At 39.7% G+C, this 16,666-nt stretch overlaps 1 protein-coding gene across 2 annotated transcripts in view; it reads right to left on the minus strand.

The window, feature by feature from the left end:
- HOMER1 (homer scaffold protein 1) overlaps positions 1-16,666 on the minus strand; it is a 168,949-nt gene that overhangs the window by 86,582 nt on the left and 65,701 nt on the right. For both annotated transcript variants that reach the window (XR_012904870.2, XM_006119144.5), the window contains exons 4-5: positions 13,176-13,268; positions 3,581-3,723 (exon numbers count right to left, since the gene is read on the minus strand). Coding sequence is in view for 1 of the 2 variants with exons in the window: in XM_006119144.5 (XP_006119206.1) it covers positions 3,581-3,723; positions 13,176-13,268 (236 nt within the window). In the remaining variant the exon portion in view is untranslated. The remainder of the gene's footprint in view (positions 1-3,580; positions 3,724-13,175; positions 13,269-16,666) is intronic.

A 16,666-nucleotide genomic window follows, 5' to 3' on the forward strand; every position in this document is an offset into this window, starting at 1 on the left:
GCTAGCCAAAAAAGGGTGCATCATGATAAAACTAGAAGTCAAATCCATTCTGTTGATGTGCTCGCAGACTAGAAGAGACTACTAATAGGAAAGGTGAAAACTAGAAGACACCTCAACCCCCCCCCCCCCCCCCCCCGCCAGCCATATAGCTCTGATCATCTCTCTCCAGTCCACACAACACTGCCACTAAAATCCTCCTCTTCAACTGTTATTTGAATCTTCTTTGAATCTTTCTACTGTCTCTCCCTCCCCTACAGGATCTAGTTCAAGAGCTAGATGTAAAGTCTTTCATTCCCTCTCCTTATGTACCTGCCCTTGTATGTATCATCTGCATGGTCCTCCTGTGCCCTCAGCACCATCCAATAAGTGAGTTTGATCTGTCAACTTCTTCCACACTTTCTCCCATGCCTTCCTTCCATGAGCTGCATTTTCTGACCTCAAGACAACCACACACACTCCTTGCATTCAGATATCTCCTGAAGACCCTATTCCACTGTAGCATGAGCGGGGAAACTAGCCAACATATTGTCAAGTGTGAAGAGTAACTGGGAGTAATACATTTATATATTCTATGTGCTGGAAAAATGAACTAGTTAAACCAACCTTCTTTTACATTGCTATTCATTTGTTGTCTCCTGTTTGTGAACACCTTGGATAAAACACCATAACTCTTTTTCTGTTTGGAAAGTACCTGACTAATTGTGGTCACTACAATAAACTAAATACTAAACATTTTAAAAGTCCAGCACTACACACAAAAGCTTTTACATACTCTCCAATGGTCTTCACAACCAAAAACATTGCCAAAGTATCAGCTGTGTCACTGTGCATTCACCAGGCAGCCACTTGACCATTGCATAGTAGAAATAATTACAGAAATGCACTACTGTGAAAATGGGAGGAAGCATCCACTTTGTTCTGTACAGCAGCACAATGGTCAATAACCATCAATGGTTATCAGTGCACCCAGAAGGAAAAAAAAAAGCATCAGAGTGATATATATCAAGGTAGATCAAATCTGCCAAGTATTGACAAATGCTATCAAGATATAGCAGTAACCACAGGAATGTAACTCCTGTCTATAGTCCAGTTCTTGTGAAAATCCCAGATAATCTGCAGTGTTAGTGTGCATTTTACACAAACTGCTTTCCTACGGACATCTGCAAGTTGAATTGTACAGCAAAACTGAGCTGTCCAATCAATATAGCCTTTCCTACATCTATTGCACCAAAAACCTACATCCGAGTCATCCATCCATTCAACATTAGAGAATCCAACCACAGATTTGTACTTCTGTCCATTACTATTCATAAACTCATTTCACATCTGTTTTTTACATGCACTTCAGAATTTGGCCCATTGAGACTTCATTAAACCTAATATCAAATCATTACTTAAAAATCAAGGCAACTGATTTTCAAAAGTAGTTCTGTTGCGGGCTCAAAAATACACAGATTTTTACTTGATTGAGCTATTCCTGAAGAGAGGCAACTGAATAGTGAAGACGGAGTTCTCATACTTTCATAGGAAATGTTTTCCTCAAATAAAACTCTTTGAAGAATAATATTTCTGTTAATGTTAAATATCACTATATAAATATCCTCAATTGAACTTTTCAGTAAAGTTAGAAACTGACTTGCTGCAATCTTATTATATTACAGTATAAACTACTTAATCCAGAATAAGCTAATTTGACAAGGTTACCTCCTCTGGATTTCTTCTGAAAAAAACATGAATGGCTCATTGTAGGTAGTCATTAGCAAAAGAAACACTAGCCTTGTGAAAAATCAACATGAAAAAGCGATACTCTGAAATACAGAGTTGATACTGGAAGACAAATCCTAGCTAGTAAAGGTCAACACAGTATAATAGAATATTAAATAGAAAATTCAAAATACATACATGATGAACTAAACAGAAAAGATAAATGCAGAAAGTTTTGTAATCACTCATTTTTTAAAAAAAATAAGTACAGATGGTTCATTTTAAAAACATCCATTATAATTTTTTCAGGCATACCCAATACAAATGGAGTCCATTTACTACACTGGTGTAACAGAAATGATAATTCTAATCAGGGCAGTTCTTGCAATGATCCCAAACAGTTTTTTAAATTACTAACTCATGTTGACTTTGCCTCTTCCCTTTAAAAAATTATATATATATAAAAACTGAAACATGCAATGTAACAAGTTTAAATAAACCTACTGACCAAAAATAGTCTTCAGAATTTCAGAGAAGTGCAATACAGAAGACATTCATTGATAGCAACATATTGCTATTAGTAGCAACCTTTTGCTATGTTGCTAGTAAACGTCTGTTCCTGTTATTGGGACTGTTGACAATGCACAGGAGATGAAGTGGTCCCCAAGGAAATGTTGCTTTTAACAAACTGTTGCCTCAAACAGACATCTACAGTATTTTGAATATTCCTCCCTCAAGAACAGAGTCATTTTTTAAAGGCCATCTCCTCTATAAATATAGATACTGATGACAGTTCAAGTATAAAAATGATAACACAGCTATTCAAAGAATTTTCAAGTGCAAAATGATCAGTATTTCAGAATTTGAAAATCTGTGAGCTTTTCCAGATGATGTTAACACATTCTTCATAAGCAACAAATTGAATTCTTCAACAATTTATAGTCCATGTCTCTGCTCATCCTGAATTCCCTGCACAAAATTTCAAGAGATTTTTGTCTCCCAGTCTTTCAAGCACAATCTTAGTAGTTTAAGGTTTTTAAACTCAAACTAAATCAAACTCATGATATAAGAGAAATAAAACATTCTGAACTTTGCTTGACTTATATTTACTTCACTTTTTCCTGAGCTCTACTTATTCTGCTTGCAGAGAAAGAATGCCCCATTTATGATAATTTCTAATATGCAAGCTAGATCCATTTTAGTTCAGAACTTTCAACTTTAAATAAAAACATTGTCTCAGTTTTCCTAAGGGCAGTGGAGCAAAACATACTCCGTTCAATCAATTATAATCATGCTGAAGCACAAATGCAACTTTCTTCTATATTCTGAAAAAAAAATTTAGGATTATTTTAAATGGTCAGAGATGTTTAATTAGAAAGCTGCTTTAAATTTATAGCACTTCAGGATTACACAGACACACTCATCTTCCAACAACTTATCAAACACAAGACTGAGCCTAGTGTTCTCCGTCTTCTAAAATAATTTGAAAGTGAACAAAAACATGTACGTTAATTGGAACAAGTTCTTTGAAGCAGATAATTTTGCTCAGGTCTTAACCATGCAATATTGCTTTCTATTAAGGGACACCTTGTGCTCAGGAATAAAGTGCTTGCACTAAAATAGTCACATTTTAAGAGAAATTCCAGAAAGCCTCCCCCCCAGTAGATTTTCCTATACAATATTTTAAAGAAAAAGACTGCACTACAAACATGAGGCTGAAGCCTGTACTTTGCTTTTTTTTTTTTTTTTAAAAAAAAATCAGATTCTTGAATTCATGACACTGAGATTTTGAAGACATCTGAAGAAAAAAAAAGGTCCCTTTAACAATGAAGTAAACATGTATTACTTAATCAAAATGTGGGAACTGAATCTGTACCTATGTGTAAATGGCAATGCGTTCTGAGTTGGTTCAGCCCTTGGTTCCGAATTTTGTGTCACTTCTGGAGTTGTTCTTTCGTCATCTGTTCCATTAATGCTTTCTGGTGTTAAAGGAGATTGAATATCCCCTCCTGCTGATTCCTTAAGTTAAAAAAAAATTACAATTATACACTAAGCTTATGCCACAATGTGAATATAAATAATAAAAAACAACATTTAACTGCATGGTTACTAATTTTAAGATGACATTGAGGCTTTCAAAATCACTAGTATATAAATCTGAAAAAGCCTAACATGATAGTTAACACGACTTCTATAAAAATATTGTTCACATCAATGTGTACAATATATTAACAAGTACATAGTCTTCTATTATAGAGTTCCTTGACTTATTTCCTTCCCTTATCTGCTATCTAAACCAGTAATGGGCAACCTAAGCTAGTGTAAGGGGCCTCATGAGTAGCCCTCTCTCTCAGGTGGCCACTAGACTGTTGTAACCAAGACAGTCTCTGGGACAGGGTAGTTTGGCCAGCTGTGCTTGCATACCTATAATTGGCAGGGTGTGCTGAATGAACCATAGCAGCACTTCGATTGGATGCAGAGAGCACACCCAGCTCTCACAGGCAACGTTGTGTGCAATCAGCATGCACCTCACTTCACTTGCCCTTGCTTTACATATATGTCGCTTTAGTAATACCGGTAGGACAAAAACCTACAGACGAAAACCAGCAGAATCTGGTAGCAGAATATGTACACTGGACTTCAGAAAAGCAGGCTCAGACTCCCGCAATAAACTGAATGGCAGGATTCCTTGAGAGGTTAATATGAAGGGGAAAGGAATCAGGAGAGCTGGCTGTATTTTAAAAGAAGCCTTATTGAGGCCATGGTAACAAAGCCATCCCAATGTGCAGAAGGAATAGCAAATATGGCAGGAGGCCTGATTGGCTTAAGAGCAACAACTTTGGTGAGCTTAAACACAAAAAACCAAGCTTATAAGAAGTGGAAACTTAAGAGGACTAGGGAAGAATACCAAAGCATTACTCAAATATGTAGTGATGTAATCAGAAAGGCCAAAGAGCAACTGGAGTTGCAGCTAGGAAGGGATGTGAAGGGTAACAAGAAGGGTTACAATAGGCATGTTAGCAATAAGTAGTAGTTCAGGGAATATGTGGGACTCTCACTGAATCAGGAAGGCAATTTAGTGACAGATGATATGGAAAAACATCAAAATACTCAATGCCTTTTTTTTTTTTTAAATTAAGAGTCAGTCTTCAGACAAGGCCAGCTCCCAGACTCTGCACTGGACATGATAGTATGGGGAAGAGATGAGCAGTCCTCAGTGGTGAAAGAACAGGTTAAGGACTATTTAGTAAAGCTGGACATGCACAAGTCCATGAGAACAGATCAAAGGCATTTGAGGATGCCAAGAGAATTGGCAGATGCAATTGCAGAGCTATTGGCCATTAACTTTGAAAATTGGTGGTGATCAGGGAAAGTCCTGGATGATTAGAAAAAGGCAAATGTGGTGCCCAACTTTTTAAAAAAAGGGAAGAAAGATCCAGGGAACTAAAGACTGGTCAGCCTCACCTCAGTCCCTAGAAAAATCATGGAGCAGATTCTCAAGGAATCCATTTTTAAACACTTGGAGGAGAGGAAGATGATCAGGAACAGTCAATACGGATTCAACAAAGGACAAGTCATGCCTGACCAACCCTGTTGCCTTCTGTGGGTATAAGGAAAGTGGTGGATATGATATACCTTGACTTTCACAAAGCTTTTGATATGGTCTCCCACAGTATTCTTGCCAGCAAGTTAAATAAATACAGCTTGGAGTAATGGACAATAAGGTGGGCTAGAAAGCTGGCTAGATATTCAGGCCCAACAGATGTCTGGTTGGCAGCCAGTATCCAGTGGAGTCCCCTGGGATCATTTCTGGGGCTGGTTTTATTCAACATCTTCATTAATGATCTGGACAATGGGATGGATTTCATCCAGAGCAAATTTGCAGATGACACCAAGCTGGGGATGGTGGTGAGGTAGATACACTGAGGATAGAAACAGGTCCAGAATGACCTAGAGAAATTGGAGGATGGGGCCAAAAGAAATTCATGGTGGTTTAAGAAGGACAAGTGCAGAATCCTGAACTTAGGATGGAAAAATCCTATGCACTGCTATAGTCTGGGGACCAAATAGCTAATGGCCCAGATCCTTTTCAGAAGAACTGTCATTACCAGGGCTTGACAAGCGGTGGCGGGCCCCACTCGCCAGCCGTGCGGTTGGCACACTGCGCATGCGCAGACCATGCTGCGGCACCATGCCGGCTTAAAATCTACTCGCCCCAGGCGAGTAGATTGACTAATTTGTCGAGCCCCGGTCATTACAGTAGATGAGAAGCTGGATATGAATCAGTGTGCCCTAGCTGCCAAGAAGGCTAACAGCATATTGGGCTACATTAGTAGGAACACTGCCAACAGACTGAAGGAAGGGATTATTCTCCTCAATTTAGCACAGGTGAGGCCACATCTGGATTACCGCCCCCCACTACAGAAGGAATGTAGAAAAGTTACACAGAATCCAGTGGAGGGCAACAAAAATGATTAGGGAGGGTGTAGTACATGACTGATGAGGAGAGGCTGAGGGAAGTAGGCTTATACAGTTTGCAGAAGAGAAGAATGAGGGAGGATCTGATAGCAGCCTTCAACTACCTGAATAGGGGTTCCACAGAGAATGGAGCCCCAGCTATTCTGTGTGGTGGCAGCAATGGTCTCAAGTTGCAGTGAGAGAGATCAGGGTTGGACATTAGAAAAAACTATTTCACTAAGAAAGTGGAGAAGCACTGAAGTGGGTTGTCTAAGGATGGGGTGGAATAGCCATCCTCAGGAAAGCCTACAGCACGGGCAGCCAGTAATGTAGGCAAGGGAAGGCACAGCCTTCCCAAAATTACCTACACGCCCCAGCCTCTGGAGAGGGCTAGGGCCACAGTGCAGAAGCCCCAGCCCTTCAGGTCGCCAGGAAGAATTGGGTTGGAGGTGGGCAAGGTAAGCTTCGAGTGGGAGAGGTGGGGCTGTGTCTTGCCTTCCCCAGTTGGGCCTTCACCCACCACCCATGCGGGGAAGCAAGGTGGGACTGGCTCCACACTCTTGGAAGGGATGAGGCATCAGACAGAAGGAGCCAGGCTGGGGCAGCCAGCCCTCAGTGCCACCCAGACACACAGCACTCCTGCAAGCCCTTAGTGCTTCTAAGTTGGAGCATGCCGTGTTGACTCCAGCAGAGTTTTAAAGGGCGCAGGGGTCTGACCTCTGACAATAGTCAGGAGCCCTGGGTCCTTTTTAAAATACTCATGCCCTAGGGCAGTTGCCATCTTTTCCCTTCCTCCTCCCGTCGGCAGGCCTGTCCATCCTTAGAGGTTTTTAAGGCAGCGTTGACAAAGCCCTGACTGGAATGATTTAGTTGGTGTTAGCCCTGCTTTGAGCAGGAGGTTGGACTAGATGACCTTCAGAGGTCTCTTTCTATCCTTTAATCCTCTTGAATTCTATGATCAGTGCTCATAACTTTAAAGGATCAGGCCCTTATTGTACACATTCTAAGCCACTTAGATTTGCTCCTTAAAAACATCAGTTTTACAAGCATTAGCCCTATTCAGCTGCCACTTCTGAATCTGACCCAGTGACTCTCTAAATCATTAAATGTGAAGGAAAAATGGACAACAGTACTAGGACAGAACTAGACCACAAAGTTTCCATGTCAGATTACAAGCCATAGTTTTCTTTAATAGGACTGAAAAAGGAAGTTGAATATTTTTGGTTACACAATATCTAAGTCAAAATAGTGTATTACTTTCAACTTGTTTGGTTGTTTTTTTTTGGGGGGGGGGGGGGGGGAAGAGAGGGGAAGTTAAATCCTAATAGAAAAATGTGTAATTGTTCACATTTTGCTTTTGGATTCACATGTGCAACTCTAAGATGTAGGTACTGCATAATTGGCAGCGTACGAACTCACCTTTTAAGGACGTTTTCTGTAAAAATTGTCTTAGTTGTATTTTAATTTTAATTAAATAATACATATTACATCAATATCCCCCCTCCTTCCCATTCCAATCCACAATGAAGAATCTATTAGCTCTAATCATAGGGAGTAACCACTTATTTCTTTCAATCATGTTATCAATTACGTGTCCAACACAACTTGGTTTGCACTCCAGTGAAATCTTGAAAAGCTAGATCAGTTTCTAGTAACCATTTTTCTGACAAGGTAAAGTAAATCAATTTATTATTAGTGCTCCTATATAATTAGAACTTCCACTAGATATTAAAATTTTTTACCTTCAGCCAACTGATGTTCCAAAAAGGTGAGAAATTATTTTCTGCCTTTGAAAACATCAAAGACTGTTTCTAATATAATCCTTTCAAACCAACTGTCACCATCTTAATCAGTATAAAAAGGTTGCCATATATGGGAAGTCAAATTGCTATATATGGGACTAATTTTAGGAAAGTACCATCAATATGTGTTCAGTAAGCACAAATTATCCTGAACATAAATGAATTTTTTAAAAAGTGTAATATAAATTAATCTCTGTATACAGAGAGAATGTGTGGTAAGTGGTATAGAAATTTAATAGTAATTGGTTTGATTCCCTGTTTACAAAACAACAAAATGTCTATTGTGGGGGAGAGGGATAGCTCAGTGGTTTGAGCATTGCCCTGCTAAATCAAGGGTTGTGAGTTCAATCCTTGCAGAGGGGATTTGGGGAAAAAATTCATCAGGGATGGTACTTGGTCCTGCTGTGAAGGCAGGGGACCACACTCAATAACCTTTCAAGGTCCCTTCCTGCTCTAGGAGATGGAGATTGCCTATTATAAAATATACCACCTGATGTGTTTTGTATGCCACATTTTAAAGATAAACTATGCTCAACATTTTTAAAAAGATCCTGATGCTTTATTGAATTGGAGGCGTAAGGCTCACTTAGTTCTTCAAATCCTACTTTACAAATCATAACTTTCTAAGCTTTAAAGTTTGATGTTCTACCAGTGTTCAAAAGAAGAAATAAAGTTTTATCCAAAGAATATTTTGCTCATAATTGATATAAAATGGTAGTCTCCAGTCTGAAGGGTTGCAGGATACTGGACTCTAAAAGTAGTAACTTCGGCACACCTAAGCATAATTTTTCATCCAGAACCTTTGGGAGAGGAGCATGAATTGAGATTCCAAAACAATTCATAAATTCATGATGTCATCAATTTTGGGAGATAAAAAAATCAAAACATATCTGAAAAAAAAAATCTAGAACAGTTCATTCTGACATCTTCAAAACAAAACATTTTGATTTTTGGTTCTAAACAACTTTATTTTGAAATTTCCTTTAATATTACTAAGAGCAATCACATCTGTTCAAAACAGAAATAAAAAATTTTGCTGGATCCAAAGCCAGTTTTTTTTCCTTTCACAATTGCCAGCCAATTTAAATATTGGGCTAGTTCTATACACTAGTCCAAGACTTAATGCCAATCCCTGGCTCCTACGTAGCGTAATGTTCCATGGCTCTCTAAAAGCTGTTTCAAGCTATGCAATCTCAGAAGTAGTCCTCATGCAGGTAGTGGGCGGGCAAGGATAATGCTATCAACAGGACAAGTGAGTGCAATTTATCATAAGAAAAACTATCAAAATACATGATGGTAAATTCTTATCTTTGTCTTATGATAATGAAAAAATTAAAAGGTTCTCCCATTATGCACCATTTGCTCGTAGTGAGTACATTCACTGAAAAGTGAAGTAATCTTAACTGAAAAGAAAAATCCCATCCAGATGCCTTTCACAACTCGTTTAGACAGAATCCAAGAAACTTCTGAGGTAGAGCTAGCAGTTTTATACCCAAGTAAGCCATCCGTTACAGCGCTGAATGGTTTAGGAGACTAATGGGAGGCACCCATTTTTGAAAATTTTGCCCTCATGTGACTAGTACAGTTTCCAGATTTGTAATGGTATTTTCTTACTAAGAAGTTCAGTCCTCTCTCTAGCTGACAATATCTACTAAGTCTCCCTATGTAATATTGGCTGTGAACAGCATTAAGATGACAGCTATGAAAGTAAATACTAGAATCTATAAAACATTTACGTTTGCTCACACAAATTAATATGCTAGCATGTCACTTTCTTTTGGAAGGCTTTTCCCAGTAAACATTGGGTTTTTGTTTAAGGCCAGACTCTTGAGATTTCACCATTCTCTCCAACCCACTGTAGTTCCTTGTAGTATTTGTCCTGCAGGTACCATGCAACCAGGAATTCTGTCAGACAGCCACGAGTGTACTCCTCATTTCAGAGGAGTTTTACAACATATATTAAAAGCGGAGTGATCATGAAAGCTGTATTACTTTCAGTGGGGTTCTATGAGTATGACAGAAGAGAATCTGAGGACAGAATTTGGTGCATAAAAATCTCTAGCTCTCACAATGATGTAGGACAAAAAAAAAATTGAGATTCACTTTCAGATATCAAGTACATAAGAACATAACATAAGAACGGCTGTACTGGGTAAGACTAAAGGTCCATCTAGCCCAGTAGCCTGTCTGCTGACAGTGGCCAGCACCAGGTGCCCCAGAGAGGGTGGACCGAAGACAATGATCAAGCGATTTGTCTCCTGCCATCCTTCTCCAGCCTCTGACAAACAGAGGCCAGGGTACACCATTTCTATCCCCTGGCTAATAGCCTTTTATGGACCTAACCTCCATAAAATAGTACTATGCAGCATTGACAAAACCCCATCTATTTACTTCTAAAAGTGTGGAAATATAATAAGGAAGTCAACTGATAGGTAAACATGGAACTCACAATGCCACTTCACAGTACAGTTCTGTTCTGGATAATGACTTTGTAAAGCCCAACAATTCCAGCTCATGTGTTGCTTCAATTTCAAGGCAGATCCCTAACAAAGCATGCCATGAATGGCCTGGTTACTTCAGGCTGACTTCAGTATTTCCAAGGTGCAGGGATATGGAGGTAAGATTTTCCAGTCCTACGATTCTAGGACATTAATCCCTCCATTGTTACAAAAACTGAGAACCAGGGCCTAAACATCCACTTTGAACACTGGCATGGCAGCATACTATAAAACACTTAACCCCTCCCCCAAAAAACCCCACCCTGTTTATAAAAAACACTAAAGGTGCATCTACACCCATGGCCTTTTCAGGATACCGGAGGCATCCTTAAATAGCTACCCCACATCTACACAAGCCACCTGTTATTTCAAAATATTTTTCTCTCTCACTACCCCGGTTAACCTTGTTGCACGAGGGATAAGGGATGGCTTGAAATAGCACATTATTTTGACATCGTGTCGACATGCCAAATATCAAAATTAGCTGTTTTGAAACAGGATACACAATTTACTTCCCACCTAGTTAATTTAAATGGGATTGTCCTTGTACCTGCAGCAGCCATCACAATTCATTATTTACAGGCTCATTTGTTAAGCAGCACTCATTTTCTTCAGAATGACTGTAAGGCCTTCTGTGTTGTGTATGGTGACAAACAACATAGTGGAGGGGTGGTCAACAGCGGGACAAATACAGGACACTGGCACTTAGGATTAGCCATAATAATAAAAATGCGTGGGTGCAAGTGCTGATTTAACAGCCCTTTTTATTCTTTGTGTCTGGGAAAGGGCTGTTTTAGTATTCTTTCTTGTATAACATTTACACACACACACACACACACACACACACACACACACACACACACACACACACACACACAAAAGACTGGTGGGTGCAATGGTGGCACACATCCTGAAAGAAGCGCACGTGACAAAACGCAGTCCGCTCATGGATGGAAAATCTTAGAGGGAACACAGCTAAGCAGCATTCAGTATATTGCTAAAATCTGGAGGGAAGATTTCCATAACTGGAACTGGAAAAATCAATGGTTACGAGTCTTAAGGGAAAACTGTGTGAGATAGAGGGATGGGGCTTGGCACTCAAAAGCATTACAGTAGATCCTTGGAGTAACAAACAGCTCAGGGATGGAGAGTGAACATAACTGAACAAAAAGCATTTTGGTTGTTTTTTCAAAAGTTTTACAACTGAACATTGACTTACTACAGCTATGCAGAAGAAAAATGCTTCTTTCCTTTTTGTAGTTTATTTGGTCTCCATTGTTTGTGTACTTCTGGTACCAAATGAGATGTTTAGCTGACCAATCCTAACTCAGAGTCTACTGTACTTGTTTCCAGGTCATTTAAAACTCCTAAGCAAATTACCTTGAATGCTTACGGATTAATGTTCTAACAGATAAAGCACAAGATGGAGGAACTAGCTGGTACCTACAACAGATCATCAAATCACACTAGAAAACAGAATGACCAATTGCTTAAACACTTATCGATAATGCATAGGAAAAGAGTAGCATTTTCATGGGAGACTGCACTTCAAGTGAAATATAATCGACAGCTCACACTGTCAAGACTAAAACAGCTTTATAAGAATCTGTTTTTTTAGAAATTCTAAACTCAAACTGTTGCACCCACCCACCACTGGGAAGTTCTCTACTGGACTTCATCTTGTCAGACAGACAAACTAATCTCAGTACTCAAAATCACTGGTTGCTGAGGTACAAGTGATTATTACTTAAGTCTGTTTATTCAAGCACGTTTTCCTAGATGCCAAAAAGCCACAAAGAGAAACAAGGCTACAATGGGATAAAATGCTCTAGTTCAAGTGCAGCTTAAAGCAAGAATTAAGTCTTATGGCCTGTGTTCAGGGCCAGCCCGAGCCCTTCTGGTGCCCTAGGTCCGGATGCGTGGTGCCACCCCCGCCCCCGGGGCGCAGCGCAGGGCACATGGGCCCGCCCTGGGGGCGCAGGGCACATACGCGGGCCGGCTATGGCCACTGGCGCGCACCCCGGAACCCGCCCCCGGGGCGCATGGCACATGCGCTGCGCAGCCCAGCCTGGTGTGCGCTGCTGGTGCGTGCGTCGGGCCATGCAGGGCCCCGCAGCCATGGGAGGAAGGGCGCTGCTGGCTGGCGCCGCAGGAGCCGGGTGCGCGGCGCATGATGGCAGCTGTAAGGGATGCTGCATGCCCCTTACAACTGCCATCAGGCCCCCCCCCCCCCATCGGTTGGCACCCTGGGCAGCTGCCTGGCTCGCCCATGCCTCAGTCCAGCCCTGCCTGTGTTAATATTCAAATGTGACAACTTACATTACACAATGGTCACTGCCTGCCACATACAAGCTGAACTTCTAGTTCAGCACCCGCGGGACATGACAGGTGCTGAGCTAAACAATTTGCTGAACCATAAACGTCAATATTGTCTAGCAGCATTACCAACACTTCCACTGTTTACTGGGCTGTTAGAAGACTTTTAGGGGCAAATTAGAACATCATACAACATTGAGAGCCAGGACTGGTGGTAAGCAAACTTTATGGGAACATGGGAAACTTGGTCACACCCACAGTAACTGGACAACTGGCTCACTAAAAATCATGCTGGACCATGGAGTTGCTGTTCCAGAGAGGTTTAACCTTTAAAATATAAAAATAGATCAGTAGAATTTTATCAAGATCTGAGCTAAGATCAAACCATAAAACCAACCTGTGAAGGTGTACTTGTTAGCTCCATCTTTTCTTGAGATTTTTCCTTTGCTAAGCGTGCAGCTTCTTTGAATTCCTGAAATTTTTCTGCAAACTGAAGGTATGCATTTTTAAAAAGATTATAGTATATATACAAAACAACTGTTACAAAAATCTCTCACAAAATAAGATCACTATAGACACACTCAGCCAAGGTTTTTTCTTTTCTCTTGAGAAATATCATTTAACCAAATTGTGTGGTATTGTTTGTGTTACTTGAGTTTCCATGCTCTTAAAAATCTATTTGTATGTGAGCAATACAGATGTCCCCATAAGTAAACAGCCACATAAAAATTGTTATGTACCAACAAAATATAATGCTTTACACAAATGACAGTGAAAATGCTACCGCAAACATTTTTAATTAAGTGTTTTAGGTACCCTAAAAAGTTTCCTTGGCATTTGACATTCATCTTCCTCCTTACAAACATCAGCATGGATATAAAACCCAGTGAAATCAATGGGAGTCCCTTGACTTTCAATGGCCTTAAGCCTTTCTCCTGTGAAAATATACTAATTTCTCCCCATACCTTGGCTACAAATGACACTCAAACTGCTGATTAAAGAAAAACCAATAGGAATAATGAAACCAAAGTAATCTGTAATGTACCTCCACTGAAGTCAATAGATTTACATGAAGGGATGAACTTGTTTCATTATATATGTTTAGTTCAGATTAGTTTCAAGGATTACTTTTCATACTTTTTTTCCCCTATACATTTTCATAAAAAGATATATGCTTCTAGCACAGGGTCTTCTTCCTGAAAACTGTTCAAATAGTTCTAATACAGACTGAGAAATTATTCTGAATTAAAAATTTTAAATTTGAACCTACTGGATGAAATTAGTCTTTTAAGCAATTTTAATAACGTAACGTAATTACAGAGATAATAGCTTAATGTACTTAAAACTGATGAGCACTGGTTTAATTGGGGTATCCAAGCAAATATTTTCTTTTTACACCACAACCACTTTGACAAATAGTCTTCAAGAAGCATCTGACTGAAAAGTTTGCAGAAGCTTTTAAATGTCTTTGGTACTGGTAAACTTTACAAAAAAAATAGAATAGGATAGCATGGATTTAGAGGGAATGGAAGTTGCTATTGTATTACACAACTTCCTCAGTGGTTTTGAAATAAAACCCAACTTGTTCACAAGCATCTTTGAAATGGAAACGAGGGCACAAGTTTCTCAGAATGAAAGTAATTATGAATAAGAGTTAACTGCTCAGCTATTGTAGACAAGTCTTCTGTAGATGTTCTAAAGTCTAGAGGAACGTGGTATCTTCCTCACTGAAACTGGATCAATCTTCACTAAAACTCAGATTTATTTGCCTGGAGTTGTGAGAAAGCATGCAGAATATTACAGCGCTTTCCTCTCAAGTCTCAGAGGCAGGTGATTTTAAGAGAATGAGTCAGAAGACTAAGGTAACACCTCTTTCCTGAAACATACAATTAAACACCACTAGGAATTTTGTCAAACTCTTTGGTTCAAGAAAAAAAAGAGGTTGGGAGTCTTTCATCAAGGGCATTTTTCACCTTAACCATCAGTAACAGATGCCTTTTCCCAAAGAACAACTCGAGAGAAATGTATGCCCATCTGTTTGCAGGAATTAAGAGAAATTGATGTTTAAAATTAACAGATATGTTTGAACAGAGATTCTTCATTCCATCTTCCTATCTTAAGATTGATTTATAGCTCTTATCTCCTCAAGGTTATACATTTGCACATTCAGATGGCGTCTCACCATCAGAGATTCCAGATCCAGTTTCTTTCCCTCCTGTTATTTTTCAGTATTAGTAATTGTATTAGTATTTTCAACTTGGTGATTTTCAAAGCGATGATTACAATAGCTGCTATGTTGAGCAAAGAAGCTATTCCTTTTGGATGACTGGTTTGGGAGTGCAGTAACACCAGCGCAAGAGAAAGCAGTCCACAAAGTGAAAATATTAGCCTAATTTTTATAATTTATTGCTTACCTAGAGAAAGTAGAACACCTGCTAAATGAATAGGCAATGATCAGGCAAGTAGGAAGCTGAGAATGCTACTTATTACGAAAAAGATACATATTTTAAGGCTACTTTGACCATTCTGTCTTAATTGTCTCTTTAATCCATCTACAGACGGGGTGTGCAACAATTTTTGCAAGGGGGTCACTTCATGAATTTTGGTGTGTGGTCATGGGCAGGCTCCACCCCCAGAAGCGGCAGGGCTTGAGGCAGAAGAGAGGAGAGGAGCTGGGGACTAGCTCCTCCCCCCCCACGAACTCCATGGGACTGGAGGCTTTGAATTAAAAGCCACAAAGGGCTCCCGGCTCCTCATCCTGTTGTTGTTGCGTTGCCTGGCAGCTGGATGGGGTTGCTGCAGCTATTTAAAAGGCTTGCAGCTCTGGCCCCTGCCAGGGTAGCGCTATGACTGGGAGCCTTGAGCCATTTAAATAGGATCCTGCTGCCTGAGCTACCCCTTGGAAATTTGGTGGCACAGGCAGCAGGATATAAATATAAAGCAGTCAGATGCAGTCTGCGGGTTGGATCCAAATGTTAGGTGGGCCAGATCCGCATCTTGCCCAGGCCTGATCTACAGTGTCTACTCAAACCTAAAAAGTAAGCTGTGTGAGGCAAGAACTCTTTGTGCTATGCTTGTACTGTAGTTAGCTCAATGGGACCCTAACTAAAGTAGGGCTCCTGTACATGTATGTAATTCAGACAACAGAAAATCAAACAACGCATCTATGGGCACTGATCATCACAAAGCCAGAAAAGGAATATTAAAACTGGAGATACAGGTAATAAAGTTTTAAATTATTTCAGGAATTTTGGAAACTAAATTAACTGAACTAATTCTGTGACATCCTGAATCCCCAATCAGAAAGGAAGTCCTATTCCATTAGACACTGTACAAGCATCTAGTGAGAGGTTGTCACTGTTCCAAAAAAAGACAAGACACAACAAGTGAATTGCCTGAAGTCACATAGGAATGCAACACCTCATGTCTACTATGCCTCAGTCCAGTGTCTATTAAATAAACTCTCATTCAAAAGTGACTGAATAGATTGTGATGAAAAAGTGAAGGTTTCTTTCCCCTGCTGAGAAGATTTTATAATCTTTTCTTGCATTTTGCTATCTGAAAATTAAAGCTGTTTGTCAGTGGTTTTTTTTTTTTTAAACTTCAGTCTTGTTGTGTATGAGAGCCTGGGGTAGAGGTAGGAGGGAGTTCTGAATATAAGATGCCAGTGATGTTCAAACTGCAACACTGACAACATCATTTGAAATACTAACCAAGTTAATTTTTGTTGACTAGAACAAAACCTTGGCTATCAACTCAACATGAGTGTTATCAAAAACATCTTTTAAAATCCTACATAATTAATAATATACTAATTACACAGTATAGGTGATACTCCTCAAGCTGTGCTAGATGCAGGAAAGCATCTTTCTGTATCAACATTTGTGT

This window comes from Pelodiscus sinensis, chromosome 6 (genome assembly GCF_052426305.1).
Source record: "Pelodiscus sinensis isolate ZL-2025 chromosome 6, ASM5242630v1, whole genome shotgun sequence".
In the NCBI taxonomy this organism is placed as follows: domain Eukaryota; kingdom Metazoa; phylum Chordata; order Testudines; family Trionychidae; genus Pelodiscus; species Pelodiscus sinensis.